Source organism: Triturus cristatus, chromosome 1_2 (genome assembly GCF_964204655.1).
Source record: "Triturus cristatus chromosome 1_2, aTriCri1.1, whole genome shotgun sequence".
Taxonomy (NCBI): Eukaryota; Metazoa; Chordata; class Amphibia; order Caudata; family Salamandridae; genus Triturus; species Triturus cristatus.
In genome coordinates this window covers 752708013-752730792 of record NC_140580.1, presented here as the reverse complement: position 1 = coordinate 752730792, position 22780 = coordinate 752708013, and the positions used below count along the sequence as shown (strand labels likewise).

Sequence of the window (22780 nt, the reverse complement as noted above, 5' to 3'; positions counted from 1 at the left end):
CGACGGGCCGTGCTCGGCAGCCAAACACACCCCAGCCGGCACACAAGCCTGCAGCGCCTTGTTCCGTGACCCTGGTTCACAACCCAGTTTGCTGCCATACATGAGTCTTCCCTGAGTTGGGGAAGCCTCTGCAAATAGTGAGATACGCATGTAGTCAGGTGCTACCATTTATAGATTTGATCAACTTTTTATTTGTGTTTATATTTTCTTGAATTTTTTCACAAGAAGAGCTTTGCAGACAACACCAGTACCTACAGTAGATGAGATCTTTACAACAGACAATGTATTAACCAGTAGTTATTGCAGTAGGGGAAGGTCAGCTGGACAGTGCAGGACCTTACAGTAATAGATGGGTATCTGGAAAGAGCCACAGTTGTTGGGAATGGATGCCATTGTGTTCGAATGCATAATCTAGATGCACGGCCGAGTGTTTGAGGAGGGTTTAAATGCCATCCGGGGCTCTGTTTATGGATTTAAAAGCTAGGCAGTGTAGAGGTGCAAGGGGAGAAAAATAATTGCATGAGGAGATTTTGGGGCAGGGGTGTTGGTGCCCTACACAAAGCAATATTTTTCTTTCCTTTCCCCTGGCAAAGCAGTCATATGCAAAGCTTCTAGGTATAATCTGTAGGGCTGGTCAGAGCTGTAATTGTGCCAGAACTAGGTGAAATGGAAAAGAAATTGCATTTCAGGAAGTTGCAAATTTGTACACGTGACCCTGCTTTACCTAGAACACATTTTTCCCCAAAAAGTTTTTTTTAATGAAAATGTTCCCACTAAGACTCTTTTGACAGTAAAAATATTCAGCAAAACGTATTTTTTCGCAGAAAAACCTGCTCTTTGCCACTACACATTTTTTAAGTTCACAAACCTTGGAAATCTGAAAAAGTTTGTAAAGTTTTTTAAAATGTCACAAAAATGAAAGTAGTTGAGTTTGTACGACTTTGTCCTGCCATATTAATCTGGCGCCAGCATTAATGGTGGTGCTGCCTATCAACGTTCCATAGCTAGGCCTGGGTGAAATTTAAATCATACCAGTGTAATTTTTGTAATTTCTGAAATTTTGTGTTAAGCTTGTTATACGAGATTCCCCAAATCATACAATTATTCTACTTCACGAAACATGCCATATGTTTTCAAAATTCACTGAGAATGCATGTGAACAGCAGAAAGTAAATGGGTGTTGTTCGTGTTGCTTTAGCAGATTCTTTAAGCCCAAATTGTGTCCTTACGTCAAAACCTGACACCAGGACGCATTTCACACTAAAATATAATGCAAAACGGCAGATTCTCATTTTGCGTATATGCATGTGATTTTACCTAATTTTGTTGAAATTTTACGTAAATATGTGAGAGGAAATTCCTTGAATTTCGCACAACCCAAGCTAAAGCCCAGGCAGTGTTGTGTGACAATGATAGGCAGTGTTGTGACAGCAAGTGCAGAGGGTGTTTGGGATGCAGAAATTAGATGGACAATGCGAGGTAGGAAAAGGTAAGGAAGACTAATGATCTAGATGCATGAATGAGAGATTTATGGAGGATTCCTTCTCGTAGTCCTCCATTAGCTCTTGGTAGAATACAGTTGTACCAACAGCCTTCTTTGTGCCCAGGATGGAATTCCGTTTAAAGTCCAGGAGGAGGCTGTTAGTGTAGTCATATTTGGGTACCACATTGATGAAGGTCTTGGCAGATTGAAGATTGTGGTGGGATGGATCATACTCATACAGAGAATATAACATTTGGTGGCAGTGGATGTTGTGGTTATGAAGATACAAAGGGACGCAGGTCTGTGAAACTGTGTCTCAGGCTGAAGATGATGGAAGGATGGCCATAAGAAGAAAAACAATGAGGGATGTAAATGTGGCAGAGGCAATATGATGCATTGCAATGCTATACAAACAGAACAACTGCAAGCTGTTCATATTTATTTCTGAAGTTGGGGATGAAAGATGAAAATAAGAAGATGATTTGGATTTACAAGCAAACAGGTGGCCTGAAAAGTTGGAAGAGGAGATTATGTGGCACTTGGAGGTGGTGTAGAGGGTGTCGAAAAGGAAGGTGACGAAATAAGCCTAAAGAGCTACAGTCGCCTCTGTGATGGTCTTAATATGGCTGAGCACCAGGACACACATTCTGGCAGCTTTTTAGCTTCTGCACAAGTTGGCCAAGTCTCAGAATGATCTAAATGGTCTGAACTCTGCTTTCTCCTTCTAGCAAAGCCCGTCAGCCTGAGTTATCGATGTCCCTGCCGGTCCTTTGAGAGCTTCGTGTCAAGGAACAACATCAAGCACCTGAAGATCCTGTCCACAGCCAACTGCTCCCTCCAAATTGTGTAAGTCTGGGCAATAGTGGCTCCTTGGCCGCCCATCACTGACGTTGGCACTGTGTGCAACTGGTGTTAATTGTACTAGGCTATTTGGATCTCATATGCTCCATTTCAATCCCCTTGTTTCTCTTAGTGTCCCAGGCAAGAGACGGTTTGGGGAGTCTTGGTTCGTATCGATTTTGGGCGCAGTGAAGGATTCCACAGAGTAGTCAATAGCTTAAATTTCAGTGATGGTGGATTTTTGGAGTTGAGTGTATCTGAAATCCAGCTGTGGGATTTTAATGAGCGGGACTGTCGCTATAGCAGCCTTGAGACTCAGTCGGGTAATGGGTTATAACGTCAGCCCCAACATGAGCTATTTCTTTTAAGGACTATACCATTATTATGGTGGAATGCTGTTCATGGGATTGTGCAGGTTTTTGTATTTAGTAACATGGAATTCAATAACATTTGCCTTGATGTTTCTTCAAGTTTTACTGCATTCATGGGATAGTCCTGACCATTGGTTCCAATAGTGTTGTATTGATTAGAAGGGCCATAACATTTACTCCACTTGTGAATGCACCCCCTGCTTGGCACTCAGCACAATTTAGGCACTTATTTACAGGAGAAAGATAAAGAGTGCTCATGATAAAAATACATAATCATGAAGAAGAGATTTGATTTTAATCTTGAAAACTTCATCAAAATAAAATATGATTTCACCAATGACAAAAGTGGATGATAAATTGTTTTTTCCAAGTGACGGAAGATTGATTTAGACTCTAAGATATTACCAGATAGTATATAAAAGTGTTGTGCGATCAGATGGTGACACAAACCAGAAGCTGGGAAGTGCATGATGGAAATTGATGAGTGGGCTATACTCCAGTGCCAGTGTTAGGTTAATTTATCCTCGGGATATACCTTCATTTGTGGAATGTACAGAAATGTTAGCTCCATGCAGTTGGCTATAACCTAAGCTCCAGCGCTGAAGTGTTCAGTGGTTCAGCCAAGTTTACAGCTTCAGTGATGATTTGGTGCACTATATTCCCAACAAACAGGCTTTAGCCATAACAGATGGTGACATACCTTGATCTCTATTGGGATCTGGACTCTGAAGGTTGGGTCACATCATTGGTTCAAATTTCTTATATTTTTTGGGGTGGTTATAACATTAGCTCCAATTCGTTATATTTTTTGGGGTGGTGATAACATTAGCTCCAGCTCGATAGTGTTCATGCTTTAGGCCTTTCCATTATCTTCAGTTGATGCAGTGCTTGTGATTGCGGACATTACATTCGCTTCAGTGATGAAGTGCTGGCCAATTGTGCAATGCATTCATATTCCCCTGAATCCACCTCCTCCAGCCTGTCCCATAATATCAGGCTACTCTCTCTTGCAATATATTTGAGGTTGGTTATCTAGGTCATGGTTCTCCAAAGACGGTCCTGGAGGGCCGGATCCCTGCCAGATTTTTAAGATAACTACCTTTATCTAAATGGGGATTTGCTAAACATTTGGCATGGATCAGGCCTTACAGGACTGACTTTGGAGAACCCTAATCTAGGTCGTGCTTCTCGCTCCTGGGCTCTTGGGCACGTGTATGTACCACAGTTAGAACTGCATGCTAGCGAGAAAGCAGGCAACCTGCTTCACGAGCCTCTTTCGAAGACCGAATCTAGGATGTTCTGAGCAGGGCAAGCCTTGCAATTCTGGTAAACATTTCTATATTAGCGACATACTATGCAAGAGAGCTCAGGTAACAAGTCCAACCCTTTCCAGTAGAATTTGGAGTTAGCATGGAAGAAGGAGTAACAGTGCTGTTTACGAAATCTTCTTGTTCAGAATTGGGAGATTTTTTTTATTACACAGCATTGTCTTAGACATATATAGTTTCTCTAAATGCATTCTGGAGTAAAATCCCTGAATATTCACATATTCGTTATTTATCAGTAGCAACAAATCATGGGTGTAATACATTCTATTCTCTTAGGGAAGGGGGGGGTGCAGGTACCCACCTCAAACATAAAAGCAGCCCACTAGCCCCTAATGTTCAGGGACTGATTTCAATATGCCCCCTAAACATGAGGTTGTTAGCAAGATGAGTCTAAAGTCTTTATTACAAATATGACTCGTTACTACGCGAGTTAAAACATCACATGGCATTACAACACGGTTGTTACAACGACCGCGTTGTTACCCGCAATGCCATTACTACGCAAGCCATTACATCGACTTGCAGTAGATGGCACGCTCTCATTAGAAATATATAATTTACTATTCCAAGTCCAGCCTACACAACAGTAGGGAAGGTGTTGGAATAGTAAACTATACTATTCCTAATGTTAGCGCGCCATCTACTGCAATTCGATGTAATGACTTGCGTAGTAATGGCATTGCGCGCTAACAACGCGGTCGTTGTAACAACTGTGTTGCAGTGGCATCACAGTGTAATCACCGCGATGTAAAGGTCGTTTCCCCTTTATTACATGTGCCTAGCTTGTTTCATAATTTAAATAGGCCTATTCATTTGCATAGTTTTCCCCTCGAAATATAGCCTCACGTGTACGAATAGTTCCACTCACATGATGATTGGCGCAGAAAATGGAGTTGCCTTTTTTTTGTTAATTCGTTTTTAAGTTGTTTTTTTTCCAGCTTTGAAAGTGTTGCTCTTTTTGCGTCGAAACAACTGCCTGACAGTCCATTTAAAGAGAGAAACCACATGCAGAAAGCTGGTGGTAATAGAATCATTTGCAGGAGGTTCAAGAAAGAAAAACATTGCAGCTTTGCACACCTTAGGTGTATGCTTCTTGTGCATGTTGCACGAGTGTCTATTGTACTGCCTGTGTACCCCGTGAAGTGGGTACACCTTGGGCCCTTTCTGATATTTCATTGGCCACCCCCTGCTTCCTGTCATGCAGGTGTCTTCAGAGAACCCTTTCTTCCCGCCAGGACCTTAGAGATAGAGATCACGTTATGGTTCACTGCAAGGCCAAGAATGTCAAACCGGCTCAGCCATTTCTGGGAGCTCGGTGACTGACACCCTCTGATGGGGTCACCGATTCTCCTCTGGTGATAATCGTTGTCATTTTTATGTCCTGTATCTCTTTGATCTTAAGAGCCATGGGTAAAGGAAGTCTGAATCTTATGCAAAATATGTGAACATCTGCATACATGCTTTCACATCTGTGAGGCAGGATAGAGTGAAATATTTCAAATCTGAGAAATCTGAGAAAATAGCCATGAGTGTGTCTCTCCACCCTCACACACAGAAGCAGACTAAACAAAGATGCTATGTGGAATAACATGCTCAGAAGCTGAGGCTGGGGTGGCAGACAAACACTGGTAGGCCCACCTCGCACCTCTCTGCATTCTAAACACAGCGCATTGAGATCGACTCTTGCGCAAAGTCAGACTGGAAAAGCGCGAAATATAATGAAGCGCGCCATTAGGACGCGGCCCCCCGGGAACCCGGTCACGCCCCCCTCCCCCATGTGGACCTCATCGATGGACTAGGTATGCCCACAACAGGAATCACTTCTGGGGCAACGTCGTGACGTCACTTCCGGCCGTAGACCCGCAACAACGAGAGGGAGGAGTGGGCGTGGGCCTATTTAGGGCAACTTGCCCTGGCCCTCGCCCTCTCTTCCTTACTGCGCCGGCCCCGGTATGCAGGGGTCTCCTCTTCTTGTATTTAAATTGAGTTCTGTCCGACTTGCTGATGGATTATGATGATATGGTCAAGTTAAATGTAAATATTGCTTAGCGATTGAATTCGAAAAATCCATATCGTAACAAATTGTATGATTTATATATTGTCATGTTTGTGTGATGGTTTGTAATAAACATGGCCTCTTTTACCCACAATTCTGATCGTCAAGTATTGATTTGTGGGTTTGGTTGGGGGCGGGTCCGGGAGCCAACCTGGGGGGTCTGGGTCCTATGACAGAGGTGACTAGCAGGTGGGGCAAGGCAGGGAACAGTCAGTCAGTTCGTGGAACTCCATCTTGCCCAAGTCCATTTTTACCAACTGCTCGGGTCGCTGACTAGCCTGCACCTAGGCAGATCCAACCTGGTCTCTGCCTAACCATTGCTTTATAGCGGCAATTTTTTTTTATCTGATCCCTGTAAGTGACAAAACTCACCTGCTTTTCTAAAGTCCATAAACTTCAACAATTCTTGCTAATCTTTCTGTGTATGAAGTGTTACTCGTGTGGTCAAATTACACACCTCATTAAGCGAGTTAAAACAAGTACCCGCCACTCACAGAATTCAGGTGTCCAGAGATAGCCTATCATCTATTTGATCTCCTACCTGTGCCCACCTTTGGAGTGATGCTAGGGGACCTCAGTACACCCTTTTATCTATGATGGCACTACTGGGAGGATGCACAGACTGTATGCCACCTTTTCTTTTTAATGAGAAATATTCAAAGATAATGGGTTGACACTCATTTCAACTAAACTCAGGAAAAAAACAAGAAATAACTTAGACTTTTATAGTATTAATTATAGGTTTGGTTACTTTTTCTTCGTGACCTTTGAAGTTGCTGAAGCATGGGTGCAGTTTACATAATATTTAAAGCAAACTGGCGTTTATAGAAAATAATGCCTTGTGCTAGTGCCCTAACTAACATCAGTACCCTCTGGTGTCAGTCATTTGTTGATCCATAAGATGGGGTGAGGGGCGCAACACCATAAAGAGTCTTCAATCATAAACATAACATAAAAAGTTGTCCACTCAGATTCAGTTTCCTCCTAATCTTCAATATTCTTTCTTCCGGTCTCCAGTCCCTTCCACTAGCAGAAAGCACCGGGGCTCCCAGACTCCCCTTAGCCAATCACAACGCTGCATTGCGTGGTTCAGGGCTCAGACGGGGACGGGGAGGCTTTGCATGTTCCTCATCAGGCTGTGTAATGCAGTCTGGTGGGGAAGATGCAACGAGTGCATGACTGGCTGGCCCCAGAGGGCCGGCCAAACAGTCATGTGCACTTAGGGAGTGAAAACCACTCCTCCCCTTGTTCTTGCCAACCCCGCACGCCACTGACTGTAATCAGAAAAAAAAGTGATAATAATAATGCGTTATTTTCATTTTATTTGTTCTTTTAAGCAGTGGGGCGACGCTCCTCCGCCTTAGCGGAGGAGCCACCACTGGATAATAAGAGACATCATTACACCCAAAAGACCCGTGTCCTATTGTAAGCAGCAGGTCAGCTCTCTTTTCTGTGGGCTGCCCTGGCAGATGGGACTAGAAGGAGAGAAAAAAAGCAGATTAACTGCATTGAGGCAAAGAGAGATCATGACTAAAGATTCAGGCCAAATTACTGATTGTGAAGTTTTAGTGCAACAGCCCCTCTACGGTAGTGATTTCCACCATCTGTATCATTCATTGCCCTCATAGTATGGCGTTGTGTACCTATCACACCCATTGGAACAGAACACAATACAGATTGTGTCGCGTCATATCAAAATATTAACAACACCAAAAATAATAATAGTAACAATCATAATAATAGCAGTAACAACAACAGCAACGTTGCTGTTACTATTACTATTTTAATTAATCTCATTGTTTCCTTTCTCTGCTCTTCACACAGTATCTTCATTCTTCTGTCTTCAAAGTATAAGTTCTCTTCTGGAAACGCAATTTGTGATCCTGCGTTGTTTCCTGGGCCCATATCATATATATAGGGCACCCCCCCCAGGTCTACACAATGACGCACCTATAACAGGAAGCACACAAGTACGCCTTATCCCAAGAATGCGCTACCCTCTGAGCAACTGTGATCTTGCGCCCGCCCTGGAAGCAGTAGTGATAGGTGGACAGGCTGATTGAAGCTTCCGGTCCACCGTTCACTTCACAGGCTGCAACGTGGCCTACAAGTCAAACGAGCAGAAACTCGCTGCAGGCGGGGGCAGCTAGTGAAAGAGTAAATGAATGATTTATTTATTTTTTACACAGAGTTTTATATAGCGCGAACTTGACCCGAATTGGGTATCGGAGCGCCTGACATAGCACCAGTTGCCTTACATGAGGACACGTTTCTTTTCTTAGGCACGGGGAGATTAAGTGATTTGCACAGAATCACTGGATGTTCAGCGTCATTGCCAAGACTCAAACCCTGTTCCCCAGTCGACCGCCCTAGCCATTAGGCCAACTTCTCTCCCCAATGAATGAAGTGATCTGCTAAGCCCACTGCTACTCCAAGTGGTGTCCCAGCGCGGCATCTGTAAAAATCAGGATTGCTAAACAAGCCATGAGCTAAGAGAAAAAAAGATGAGTTTAAGCTCATTCCCGAACAGTGATTCATGTGAGATGGTGCAAAGAGACACTGGAAGCCTATTCCAAATTTTACTGCCAAGTGCCGAGCAGGACCACCCACCAGTCCTGGCCAGGAGGAATCTTGGGCCCCCTGCAAGCAGCGCTGCGGTAGAACTGAGAGGAGTACAATGCAACATCATAGAAATCAAATAAATAGAACCATACTTGTATAAGGCTCGATGAATGACAGTCAGCGCCTTGAACAGAATTATTTTCTTAAAGGGAAGCCAATTCAAATCCCCAAGGTAACCAGAAACGGATTCCCTACCTGGTGTGCCAAGGATAAGGTGAGCCGCTGCGTTCTGCACCACCTGGAGTCTTCTGATATTGTACTCTGGTACACTAAGATAGAGGCAGTTTGAATAGTCCAGACTTGATGTTATCAGGGCATGGAATACCTTTCTGCATGTCTCTAATGGTAAGATGTCCAAAACTGTCCTCATTGGCCAGAGCAAGTTAAAACAAGTAGCCGCCACTCACAGAATTCAGGTGTCCAGAGATAGCCTATCATCTATTTGATCTCCCACCTGTGCCCACCTTTGGAGTGATGCGAGGGGACCTCAGTACACCCTTTTATCTATGAGGGCACTACTGGGAGGATGCACAGACTGTATGCCACCTTTTATTTTTTATTTTTTTATTTAAGGAGTTTTATATAGCGCTGGCCGGACCCGGGGGTATTGGAGCGCTTTACGCCAGTTTATCGCAAGAGTTATATAATAGAGCATTGCTATAATCCAATTCAATTTATTGCATAATTAATAAAAATTATTACAATCCACATTTAATATAAAAACAATTATAAAACTTGCTTTCATAAATTACTTATTTCGTCTTGTCTTTTGTTTTGTTTTTAGTATTTTTTTTATTATTTTTTTTAAAACCATGTCACAAAGTCCCCGGAAGAATATACTTATAGTTTTTGAGTTCTTAGTCTAACACGTTTTAAGATGTAGTCACGTGGTAGAACGTCCGGCCTTAATCACTGTGTTCCTCTTTAATTGTAGTGTAGGGCTGCTCATTTACCCGGGAGTAGTTTTTTAGCTTCTGTCATAAATTTGAGTCCCCGGCAAGCAAAAATGGGAGGAGCCACTCAACCAAGTTATTATCGCTTGCCGGCATGTTTTTATGTTCAAATTGAGACAAATAGCACGTAGGTATTTCCTTCTCAGTGTCATTAGCGCTGGGCACACGCAAAACAGGTGAGTTAGAGTTTCGTTATGGTATCCACATAGTCTACATTGGAGACTTTCGTTCTGATGTTTCCACGACGGTCTTAGATCTTTTGAATAATGCAGACCCAGTCTATTGTCAATGAAGATTTTTTTTAAGTGTTGACTAAAGTGAGTTGCTAAATAGGTCTGCTGTTTCTGATAAGAGTAGGAAGAGATTACGGTCCAAGCATGGCGTCGAGTAGCCAATATAGTTTTGTCCTCTAGTAGAGATTTCCTTTTTGCCACTCTGTTGGCTATTTTACAGAAAGAAGTATGTTCAATTTCTTTGTTCCAAGTTTCTAGGAGATCTAGTTCGTGCAAGCAGGAGTTCAGGTAAGTTGCCCAAGAGTTTCCGGTAGACTCTCTGTCTTGGGTGCTTATCTCTTGCCAACAAGCGTAGTCCATGGACTTGGATTGGGCTAGCCGAAGTTTGTGACACCATTTTACAAACCTTGACATTGAACGAAGGTGTTGATTTTGTAAACCAAATTCGAGACGGATTTGAGCCGCAGATGCTGATTTAGGCAGATTGAACACAGATTTGTAGATTTTGTTCTGTAATTCGTTTAAGATTTTGGCCTCGCCTCCGAGCCAAATGACTAGTCCATATGATAGTGTAGGTTGAATTTGGGCAGACATTACCCTAAGGAGGTGCGTATAGTTGAGACCCCCCATTTTTTGTTGAAGCTGTCTATATGCGTAAATCAATGTTTTGGACTTTGCTTTTATAGTCAGAGTGTGTTCTTTTTTGAATTGCCTTTCCCAATCGTCACGCCTAGGTACCGGTAATAATTCTCTTCTTCCAGTACTGACTTATCAATCGTCCATGTGCTATACATCATGGATCGGAAGTCCAAGTGTGTTGTGCAGTATTGAGGTAGTGGTGAGTACTGAGGAAACCTCATGGATTGCACATCGTCTTGGGTTGAACTTAAGTGGTCTTTGTGATAGGGGCACACACAAATTGCACCCCAGGCACTTTTTAATGTACGGCCCCAGATCTTAGCTGCCATTTGTCTTTAATATGTAGTGTTCAGAGTGTCTGAGCATGGTTCATGTTAAAGTATCCACTCTCCCTGTGTTCTCCCATCAATAACATCCTTAAAGCTTTAGATCTCTGCTGTTCACAGGACTTCTGAGCTATGGTCCCTTCACACTCTCTTTCTCTCCTGTCTTCGATTCCGTAATCTCTGCTCTCCTTACAGTATTCAATGTTCCTGCCCATTGGGGCCTGCTATAGTGTTGATGGCATCAGCTGCAATAATCTTTGTTGGAGCCACACCACCCCCAACAGCAAACTTTTTTAGATTGAGTATTTGTTTGTGCATAGTGCGTGGATATGTGTGCATGTTTGTCTGCGTTTGTGAGCACATCTTTGCATATGTTCTTGTGCCCAGGGCTCTATTGTATGGCTGTGTTAACACGTATGTACATGTGCCACAATATCTGTGCATGTCCGATCCTGAGCCAGGGTTTCTCGACACTCCCTCACCGCACCCACCTTCTTCTTCAATTTCTTCTTTTAGCCACAGGCAAAGCACAGCAAGTGCATTAACCCAGAGTTTTCCTTCTTTGCCCTGCGCCCGGTGCGATGGCACCGGTCTCACTGTCCTAAAGCCAAGACTGATGCCTTGCCGTCTTGCAGACTTCCTAGTGTCTGTTGTGTTCATGGTTGCTGAACTTCCTAATGTTCTGGCATCTGTGATCTGATCTCCTCCAGTCTTTGCTCTTTTCACAGCCTCTGATCTTTACTTACATCTTAGTCTCTTACCTCTGCTCGCCTTGCGTTCTCTGATCTTCTCCGTCCTCACAGTCTCCGATCTCTGCTTTTATCATAGTCTCTTACCTGTTTTCACCTCATATTTGCTGATCTTTGCTACCCTCACAGTCGCTGATCTCTGCTTTCATCAAAGTCGCTTTTTTTTACGTGCCTCACATTCTCTGATCTTTGCTTCCCTCACAGTATCTGATCTCTAACTTCATCATAGTTTCTTACCTCTACTTGCCTCACGTTCTCTGATCTTTACTACTCTTACAGTCTCTGCTTTCATTAGTCTCTTACCTTTACTCTCTCCAACTCCTCTGATCTTTGCTAACCTCGCAGTCTCTGATGTCTGCTTTCATCATAGTCTCTTATCTCTGCTCACCTCTTGTGTTCTGATCTTTGCTTCTCTCACTGTCTCTGATCTCTGCTTTCATCATAGTCTCTACTTTCTTCACTGTATCTGAACTTTGCTAACCTCACAGTCTCTGATGTCTACTTTCATCATAGTCTCTTACCTTTAGTCACCTCTGATCCTTGCTAACCTCATAGTCTGATCTCTGCTTTCATCATAGTCTCTACTTTCTTCACTGTTTCTGATCTTTGCTAACCTCACAGTCTCTGATGTCTACTTTCATCATATTCTCATACCTCTACTCGCCTCATGTTATCTGATTCTTGCTAATCTCACAGTATCTGATCTCTGACTTCATCATAGTCTCCTACCTCTAATTGCCTCATGTTCTCTGTTCTTTGCTAACCTCACAGTTTCTGACCTGTGCTCTCATCATAGTCTCTTACCTCTACACCCCTCATGTTCTCTGATCTTTGCTAACCTCACCGTTTCTGATGTCTACTTTCATCACGGTCTCTTACCTCTCCTTGCCTCATGTTCTCTGATCTTTGCTAACCTCACAGTCTCTGATGTCCACTTTCATCATAGTCTCTTTCCGATTCTCCCCTCAGGTTCTCTGATCTTTGCTAACCTCACAGTCTGTGACCTCTGCTTTCATCATAGTCTCTTACCTCTACACCCGTCATGTTCTCTGATCTTTGCTAACCTCACAGTCTCTTATGTGTACTTTCGTAATAGCCTATTTCCTATACTCCCCTCAGGTTCTCTGATCTTTGCTAAGCTCACAGTCGCTGACCTCTGCTTTCATAATAGTCTTTTACCTTTACTCGCCTATGTTTTCTGATCTTTGATACTCTTGCAGTCTCTGATCTGTGATGTCCACAGTGTGTCTGATCCCTCTTGTTCTCATAGTTGTCCTCTGTCCACAGTCTCAAGTCAGTTCACTTCTCAATCTCTCTGATCGGTGGTACTCAAAGTACATCTGATATTATTTCTCCTCATAGTAACTGATCTCGCCTGTCCCCATTATTTATGGTCCCTGATGCACTCACTATCTTTCAACTGTTGTTATCCTCAGAATTACTGAGCTGTTCAGACGTTCCCTGATCGTATGTTCTCTAATCTTTGCACGTGTTGCAATCTCTTATATCTTAGAATTTTGCACAGTCTCGGACCTCATTGCCCCGCACACTCTTTTATATCTGCCCACCCCACTGCGTCTTCTGCCTGATATTGTATGAAACTCTGTGCAAAGCTCAGCATCATCCATTTGCATATCTTCTTGGTGCTATGGGTTGTTGAATTGGTGATATGGTTTTCTCTGCATGTGTCCATGGTGTCAGTGTCCTTGTGTCCATCGACCAAGTGAATATGTTCATCCTCAGAGTCTGTGCCCCACTGGACACGCTCTGCGTCCCTCAGTGTGCATGTCTCTGAGCCCATATTCCCAGAGTCTGTAAATTAACGGTATGGTCTTCACGTGCCAGTCTACATGACCCACAGTCCACATCCATGTATCAGTATCTTTATACCCAGGGCCACTGGAATTATGCGGCATAGGAGGGCCAAATTATGTGACAGGGTTCAGCAAATGATGCTGCAAGAAATGTCAAATCATGCGGCGTAATTTGGCAAATTTTTAGGAAGTGTTACTTCATTATTTTGCACATGTTACACTTGTTACCACAGTCCGGGCATTGGATGCACCTTATTAGTACCAGTTTAATACCCAAATATAGCAATAAGCAACAGAAAGGTGACCAGTCAACCTTTGCAAAAGGCCTTCCGCTACACGGCAACATGTGCTGCTGCGCTTTTATTAACTTTTGAACCAATTGAGCTAGAAACAATTTTTTTTTATTAAATCTGCAGACTATGCAGTAGATGATGGATTATGTGGCAAATGCGGCAAACCTATAATTATGTGAAAAACGCTGTGGCTGCACAATTACATAGTTTCAGTGGCCCTACATATACCTCTGTAGATACGTGTGTGCCATCTTCTTGTGTCCATGTCAACATGTGACTGCCCCAGTTTTCCTGATTTATTGCCTCCAGTTCCCTGTCTGTTTTCCATGTCCATATCTCTGTTGGTTCTTGTCCATGTTAGTGTCCATGCTCCTGTGTCTTCCCATGTCCCTGTCCCATGTTCGTTGCTCTAGTGCACAAATTAAACTTATCACATCATGTTAATGCTGAAGACAATAGCAACATAATACTTCCAAGTGGTTTCAAAGCGCTTTTAGTGACTCTGAACAAAGCAATAAAACAACTAGTAAGTGATTTTAGTTTCTTTGAGGCCCATCATCTTTGTACATAAGTTTGCAAACCAACTTTGGTGCACTTAACACTCACAGAACACTTTGATGTCTCCTTTCTGCCAAAAAGAATCCAAATTCCTATAATGTTTCTTGCACTGGGGCAGTTTCGTGGCTCCTGAAGGCAAGAAACAATGGGCAGTCTAGAGTTGTGTGGTCCCTTACCATGTCACTACCCTTTTCCTAAGCTTGGGAGGTAGCCAGCTTCCAGTGCATGACCCATGGTGCCAGTGGCAAGCACCCTGCCTGGGAGACAGACTCACCTGACCTGGCATTTGCCCACCCAGGAACCCCTTTTCTTTACTTTTTCACCCCATTATCTTCACCTGTTAATGTGCTAAAAAGTTCACTTTGTAAAAAATATGTGTAGGGGCAAAGATTTTGCAGGTTATTTTCTCATCTCTGCTTTCTCTCTTTGTCCCCGTTTTCCTACATTCTTTCTCCATTTTCTGCCTTTCTCTTTTGCTCTTTGTCAAAGTTTGATGATGAAAGTCAAGTCACAGTCCCCAAAATTGGGCCCAGCGTCTGTAACTGCTGCCTCAAATTAAGCACTGGTTCTGTCTTTGGCGCTTGTGGTAGTGCGGGCCACTCACAGAGGGCGTTACTGCACTCTTCCCAAACCCCCACAATGCTTTTCGAGCAGGAGTTCACCATAGATTTAAACATTAGTTTGGGCGTCTGATAAACAAATGCCAGAGAGTTTGAATCAGAGGAACCCAATGTTGAACTTTTGATGTTTTTGTTGGTATTTTTGTGGTTAAAGGCGAAAGCACATTAATTTCAACTTCGCCGATAATGTGTAGGCAGTGTCTCCACACATGAGTTACAGTGTTTTTATTCCCTGACTAATGCATGTTGTGCATGATCCAGAGGTTGAAGAAACACTGAAAGAAAAAATATTTAATGACGTTTAACAGAGGCAATACTCCGGTCACTGTAACTGGACCCTTCAGATGTAGGAATAATACAGATGTGGGATTTCTGCTGACTTCTACAAAGACTTCCAGTAACAATGCTCTGTGTTTTTTCTATGCCTAACTTGGCCAGATTTTGGGCCGAAGTTGTAGCATTTTTTTTTCATATAAATCACAAACGTTACTTTTTTTTCTTCATAAATGTAAAAGGGCTACAATTGTCATGAACGCTAACACATCAGACTTAATCGCCTAAATTTCAAAGTGTTATTTGCACGCAGAAAAGCAAATTTTCTGTGACTATTTTGGTTTAATAATTCATCAGTTAGATACTTTTTCAGTGCATAAAGAAGACGTGTGCTTTTCCAGTTGGTTTGAACCAGTCTGTGTTTTATGTAAAGTAAAAAAAATAGTGCTGCACTCATCACTGTTTGCTGCAGGGACCGTAGACGTTTGCGCACCAATTATTGATTTCATGTTGACAGCCCAACCTGCCTCTGACCAGCTGCACAGGTGACAATTTATAATGCAGAAGAGCGCGCGAGAACCTCTGCAAGTCGGCAGGAAAGTTTCTCTCACCAGATCTGGAACTTTCCGTAGAAAACGAAAACAGCGCAAGATGCTGGTGAGCTGGCGGGCTTCTCATACCCAAACAATGTGGCTAACTTCTGTGGCATTGTAACCCAACTCAGGGTGTGTTTTACAATCGAGGTACCGGAGAAGAGCAAATATCGTAATACAAAAAGTGGATGACGCATTAAAACATCACACAGTGCGGTAGGCAAACGTGGTAGTGTAAAGTTGACGACAATGTGAATTACACACATGGTACACCCATAAAACACCCTCAAGCGCGATTTGCAAACATGAGCGATTTAGCACGCCAGATAATGTGATTAACTGAGATGGACATGTAAATAGCTCACAATAAGATAAGAATGAGAACAGCAGACATTGTAATTTACTCGTCCGGTAATATAAAACAGCACACGATGTGATATATACAAACAGTAGTAGTACAACAAACATCACACACTGTGATTCGCTAGGGAGGTACTATAAAACATGACACGCTGTGATTTGTGGTCGTGGCAGTGTAAAGCGCGCGCTGATTTACTAGCACGCTGATAGGCAGCAGCCCGCAGCAGAACACTGCAAATCATTGCAAGATGGCTGCTGTCAGGAAGCGGCGCTAGACCGCTATGTTCATGTACCCGCTTTGGCACTGCTTGTCTGATTTGTCGTGCCATAGGGGTGTTGTAAGACATGTTGTACTGCAAGTCTGTTCTTCCATCTTTGCTCTGGGTCGTAAAGCATCCCAAAAGTTTACCAAAGATATATCTCCGTCCTGTGCTGACGTATAAACAAAGAGCTCTCGCCACATCAGGCAACTAACCAAAGTAGGATGAGGTCTTCGTGGGTGACTACCCTACTAGGCTAGGTGAGTTTAAACGTCCAAGCTTCCTGCACTTGGTGCGGAGTTACTCCTAAAAGAGCCTGGTTGAGGCCTCTGCCTAGAGTCTGTGATTAACCAGAGTGTGGTAAGGAAACAGCCCTAGGGCTCCACCTTGTGGTAACATTACATTGCAATGAAGACCTGAAAAAAATATTTTATTGTGAGTATGGGGAAAGCACAAGGGGCACAGTCCCATTTTTCTTGAAGCACAGAAATCCATGTCCTGTTCCTCCCTCTTCAGCTGTGAGGGAGTGGATACAAATATCTGTCTTGTAGAGACTGAATGAAACGGTTGTCTGTCCAAATTGTAGACAGTCTATACCGTCTCTATGAAGTCTCCTGCAATCCCTGGTTCTCACTGGCTTTCCAAGCTATCTCTCAATAATTTAATTTTTTTTCTAACTCTCTGTCATGCCCTCACCCTCTTACTGTACCCAACCCCCCTAACAGTTACCTGATCGACTAGCCTGTTACTACCTGCCCTCCCTCGCTCCACCGCCACTATTACCTCTATATCCCTCCCTATTTGCCAGCAGGACACCTAATGTTGTCTTTCCACAACAAACTATCATTTTTAGGAGGACCTTTCTATCCTCAAGTGTGCCTCTTCATTCAGCCATCTTCCCTCTAGATTCACATCTACTGGTCCTTCTTTCCCATCTGTGCGCCACACTCCTCTCCATCCCCGCCATACCCTTTCGGCAACATACAATAAATCTACGTAACATCAGAGCCTTTTCCCCTGAGTGTCCAGCAGACTCTTATTGGTTCCTCTTCCCTCTTTTGACCTATTTCTCAGTCAAAGATACTTCTCCACTCCTATGCAGAAGATTCCAAAAAATACTTCCTGTACTTGTTAGATTATTGTGGCAGGGGTATTCATGGCTGGATTGAATGGAAGAGGGTTTCATAAGCTTAGATCGAGCCATAACAAATTTGGGAACTGTGGGTCCAATTCCTGTCTTAATTCACATAATTTTGTTAATTTCTCATTATGCTTGTTATATTAAATAAAACAATTATGCCAATACCACATCATGTAATTACACGCTTTTTGAGGGAAGATCTTTACTGCGAGTGCGCTGGAAGAACACTAATGTCCAGAATGGGAGTGGCTGCTGCTTGTAAAACTTTTGTTTTTTTTGTGTTATTTTTCTTACCACAAACTTCTTCCTCGCATCAGCTTTCTATGCGAGTGCATTTTCAGTAGGGCTGAAACCAAAAGAGCCCCATCCATGCTTTTAACTCTGTCCCTAAATCATAAATGAAGGGATGCTCTACCGGAATGTCTTACCATACTCCCAGGGCTCTCTAATATTCTCAACAATTAAGAAAATGGTTGAAATGTCATAATTTCTGAAAGTACATCATGCAGTTTTGTGCAAGCAGTCACTGGTCATAGCAGTGCTCATCATAGTGTTAAACAATACTCACACGTAAATAATAAAATATAAAATTGTGTGATTTAAATACTAGACAGTTCAGCAGCATACAATGTGGATTATTTGCAATCACAGCATGCACAAAGCTTCCTTCTGTGTGAAATTTCAATAATGACCACCATTTCAGCTGTATGTGGCAAGGCAGTACAGTACTAAATTCACCCTCATGTTATCTGTCGTTTGACTCACCCCAAACCTAATTTTTTGTACTCTGATTCTCTTTCTCCCTAATCCCTTTTTGCAGGCTCTTCCCTCCTGCATCCTTCCTTTATTTACTCTTCCCAGATCTCAACTTACTACTGTGATCTCCCAATTAAGACTTCTGGATTTTCTTCCTTCTTCTAGCCCTCCATTACTCTATTCGATCCAACTTTCAGACTCACATGTCCTCTGCTCAAATTGACTCATACCTCCCTATACTAATACAAATACTATACTTATCTTTCCCTATACTAATCCACCACTAATCCTTTTGGGTTCTGCAGGCCGAAAAGCGTTTTGGCGCCTCTTTGGTGGCAGTAAGCGCTGTACAATTACAATTTCAATGCAACTCCACACACTGTGTTTGTAGTTTTTGGGATATCCAGCTATTCCAGCTGGGTGTGCCCAGATCTGTTTCCCATGGGGGTCAAAAGCTATTCCAAGCTGCCTTTATCTGTGGCTTGTAGAATAGGTCTCCCCTGAGGCTTGCAGTATTAACTAATCTGTATTGTGTTTCACAAACACAGGATTCTGTACTCTCCCCAAGGCATGCAGGTTCTTGCAACAAACAAAACCTGCCCACATCCTGTGTCACAGTGAATCCCAACAGGATGCTCCCTTTCCAAGCGGTGAAAGCCCACCTTGTGTCCAAGCAGTGACATGCCAAGCTAAGCATAGCTCAAATGAGTCTAATGAGTACAAATGTTTTGACAGATTTCTTAGGTTTCCTTGAGTCTTCTTGTACATTTTAGATCCATTTTTGCTGTGGTCATAGAATTTCAAGTTGTGTTTAGACTCCTTTATGTTGTGTTCAGATCTTATTGAGTGGTGTTTAAATTCCTTTACGGTATACGTGGATTCTTTGGTGTTGTGTTTAGAATTTACTTTTTGGTGTTGTTTAAAATTCATTTGATGAGTAGGATTCAGGCACACGCCTTTCCCTTTGTTTTAATGTGCTCCTTCCTGTATTTTGTTGTTGTTGCTATCTATGTTTTACTCCAATATCTCAGACACAACCGTGTGAAACGTCTACAAACAGGAAACAGGGAAATTGTGTACAGATGATAGTCAGGGAACTCCATTCTGGACTAATTCCTAGCATGAAGCAATGGTCCATGGGCCCCAGTAGCAGAAGGGAGAACTAAAGAATAGATCTAAGTGGTGAGACAACACACAAAGTACCTCTCAACAGTATCATAGCGATGTTCACTGTTTATAATAATTAACAAGTATTTTTTACAAGAACTATTTCTTATTAATAAACACACAAATACATTTATGAATAAAAAAAGATTATTTTTTGTAAAAATAATTTTTTCGGCTCTTAAAGATGGTGTAAGTTGAGTGAATGTATTTCATTTAATGGCCGTGAAATATGTTCCTTTGGAAGCACTTCTGTAAATGTATTCGTTAATATCTCAGCTACTTTTGGGTTACGGGGTTGCCCTAATAGGAGAAATGATATTTAATTATTTGGAGTGACCAGGGTTGACAGCAAATAAGTTACGCAGTCGCTTGAATTCCCTGCAGCGTGAAAAAAAAGAACTGATGTGCAATAGCAACGCAGATTTTAGGGTAAGATTGTCACATCCGATCTGTAACAGAATGAAGAGGAGATATGTTTTACTTTTACATACACACAATAAAGGTTCATTTTCTTCTTGTATGTTCTTGTACGTGACTGGGCCAGTGGTGTGAGGGGATGATTATTCCACCCTGCCCCCAAGAATATATTTCTAATGAAGTATTGACCTAGGCCGTCCTAACTCTATTTTCGTCTTTCTCGGTTTTTTTTCAGTGCAAAACTGAAGAACAGTAGCAGACAGGTGTGCCTGGACCCTAAGATCAAGTGGATTCAAGAATACCTGGAGAAATTCCTAAACAAGTAAGGAGGGAGCAGGGCCTGCAGCCAGATAGGATAGGGCCAAGCTTCAGGGCTGGTCTACCCCCTACGGACTGCGACAATGCCTAGCCTGTGACCATGAGGATATGGGCGCAGAGCATAATGGTGCTTATATTGTACAAAATGCAGGACCTTCAGCTAAAAGCACTGAGACTTCAGACCTTCCCTGCTGCAGGCGGGATCACCTTCGTTGGTTCTTTTTGGTTCTCACTATCTTGCCCATCTCAGTTTGTCACACTCGGGACCGCCTCTGTTCCCGACTAGTTGGAATCTGGCCCCAAGCTCATCCCCCAGATAACAAAACACATTTTTAGGAAAGGAAATACTGGGAAAGGGGGTTTCTGCAGGGGAGTGGGGGTGAAGACCTATGTTATGACAAAGAAAAACTTGAGGGGCTAATCTGCCTAAACATAGGAGGCAGTGACCACCTGGAAACTGAACCTAATCGGGAGCCGCCAGATCATGAGACACTAAAGAAATTAAAGAGCATATCCTCATTATGTGAGTAATCCACCTAGTATCGGTAACCCTCACAACAGAAGCCGCCACAGTATCTGGAACCGCAGTATGAGGAACGTTCACAGCATGAAGAAATCTAACATGGTCGAAATTCTCCAGGATATCAGGAACACTAACTAAATAACATATAATGGATTCAAGAATCCTCATTGGCAGGTAGAGGGGTAAAACACAAGAAATTATTGAACACGTGAATAAATAAAGAGGGCTATGATAATTGAAAAGTCTCAAGATATAGGAAATCTCAAAGTGTGATCAGGTCACACAGTATCTTGAGCGCGCACAACATCAGTACTGCTTAAGAGTATCATGAACCCCAGTCGTAGCACAAACAACTTCTGTGCATGCAACCTTAACAGCATTAGGGACGCTCAGATTTTTAGGCAGAACCCCCTGTCTCTGTCTCAGATTCTCCGGAGAATGTTAGGAACCTTCTCAGTGTTAGGATCAGCCAAAAGTATCCTCAACCCTAACATTTCAATGAACAGTGATGTTGTGTGGTATGTCATGGGCTGGTCATTTCACAGTTCTCTCCATTTATTAAACACAATACCACGGTACTTTGTTGTTCCAATGGAGCACTAGAAGGGGCCATGCAGAAATGCACGCCCATCCCTGGCAATAATATGGTTTAGCCTGCTAAATTCAAAAATGTAAAACTGTTTCTCATTCATACCATTTGGACATTTTGTATTGAGCTGAAGAATCCACCCATTACCTACCTACATTTTTCAGTGCTTTCCTGGATAATTCAGAGTTGAGCCAGCAGTTATTGTAACATTGTGCGCTAAAGCCTAGGCACTAGTGCAATTCATGAAGTTATGAATTCAGGTCCTGGCCTAATGCCTTGTTCTCCCTTTTTGCGGGTGACCTTGGAGTAAAACTCACCCGTCTGTGCTGCAGTTACTGAGCCACAGGCCAGAAGGACTTGGAGCTGGTTCTTATTGCCGTGGATATTCTGAGATCTTTGTGTTACAGCCAAAATACATCGCATGTTCATGAAAGACAAGTTCCTATCACCATAGTTTGCTGCATCAAAAGGGATTTTGAGCACCACCTTATTGCTTCCATGAGCTGTATGTGGTTATTAGTCATCAAGGTGCCTTTTTGTGCACGGCCAACACAGTTGATTTCAGACTTGGTTTTCATGTATATGTTTATGCCGTACTGGGCGCAACCAGACACTAGCCCAATCTAATCCCTTCCTCAAAAACTCTGCATTCCATATATGTTCATTTTCTGTTTTATTACAGCTTATGAAAATACATGTATTTTCTGAATAATCAATTTTTCATTTTCGTGAAAGCCATAGGAATGTATGTGTAGCATGCATCTTTAAAAAATATATAGAAAATCAATATGTATTCAGCAATTATCCATTATTTAGATTTTATACTTTATTTTTGTATTTGTATGTAGTTTGTAGCAAATATGATATCTTGTGACACGTCAGCAATAAAACCTTTACATCTGCATGCAGAAGAAAATGCAAATGTATGTCAACATGTTTTTATCAGTGTCTGCCTTCCTTGTAGTTTGGTACATACTTCAGAGAAGCAAGAGTGCACATTGTACGTCCTATAAAAATATATAAAAATACATTTATATCTTTCCTAAAAGGCTTTTTCCTTCTGGTTCTGTGTTTTTTTTTAATTGGGTTGCTTGGAAGTTCTTTCCCAGGTGACCAGTGCTCAAAGCCACCTTTACAAACAGCTCTGGAGGCAGGCAGGGGGATTGGCAACAGATTTGCACGTTTTGACCACAATAAGGACCTCAGTTTTTAAGATCCATGCAAGCAGCTGGAGTCTTGTTGCAGTGTGGGACAGGAGACATTGTGAAAGTCTGGGACTGTGGCCAAAATATAAACAAAACAACAATTTCCCAAAAGCGGGTTCAAATTTTCAAAAGTAAAATCCACTTGGATTGGAAAAGTAATATAGAAAGCAAAAATAAGTCCACTAGAATACACATTCTCTCAGCAAAGGTCAATACGCCTGGCAACCTTTCATTTTCTTTTAATGTGTTTGACAGAATAAGAGTTCTCAAGAGAGAAAAAAACATGTATTTTC

At 42.5% G+C, this 22780-nt stretch overlaps 1 protein-coding gene across 2 annotated transcripts in view; it reads left to right on the top strand.

The window, feature by feature from the left end:
• Positions 1–22780, top strand: part of CXCL12 (C-X-C motif chemokine ligand 12) — an 87898-nt gene that overhangs the window by 35654 nt on the left and 29464 nt on the right. Inside the window, exons 2-3 of one of the 2 annotated variants that reach the window (XM_085608688.1) lie at positions 2212–2329; positions 20088–20174. In XM_085608688.1, the coding sequence (XP_085464814.1) occupies positions 2212–2329; positions 20088–20174 (205 nt within the window). Of the gene's footprint in view, positions 1–2211; positions 2330–20087; positions 22221–22780 lie in introns of those variants that run through there. The other variant, XM_085608689.1, reaches the window with a different exon arrangement.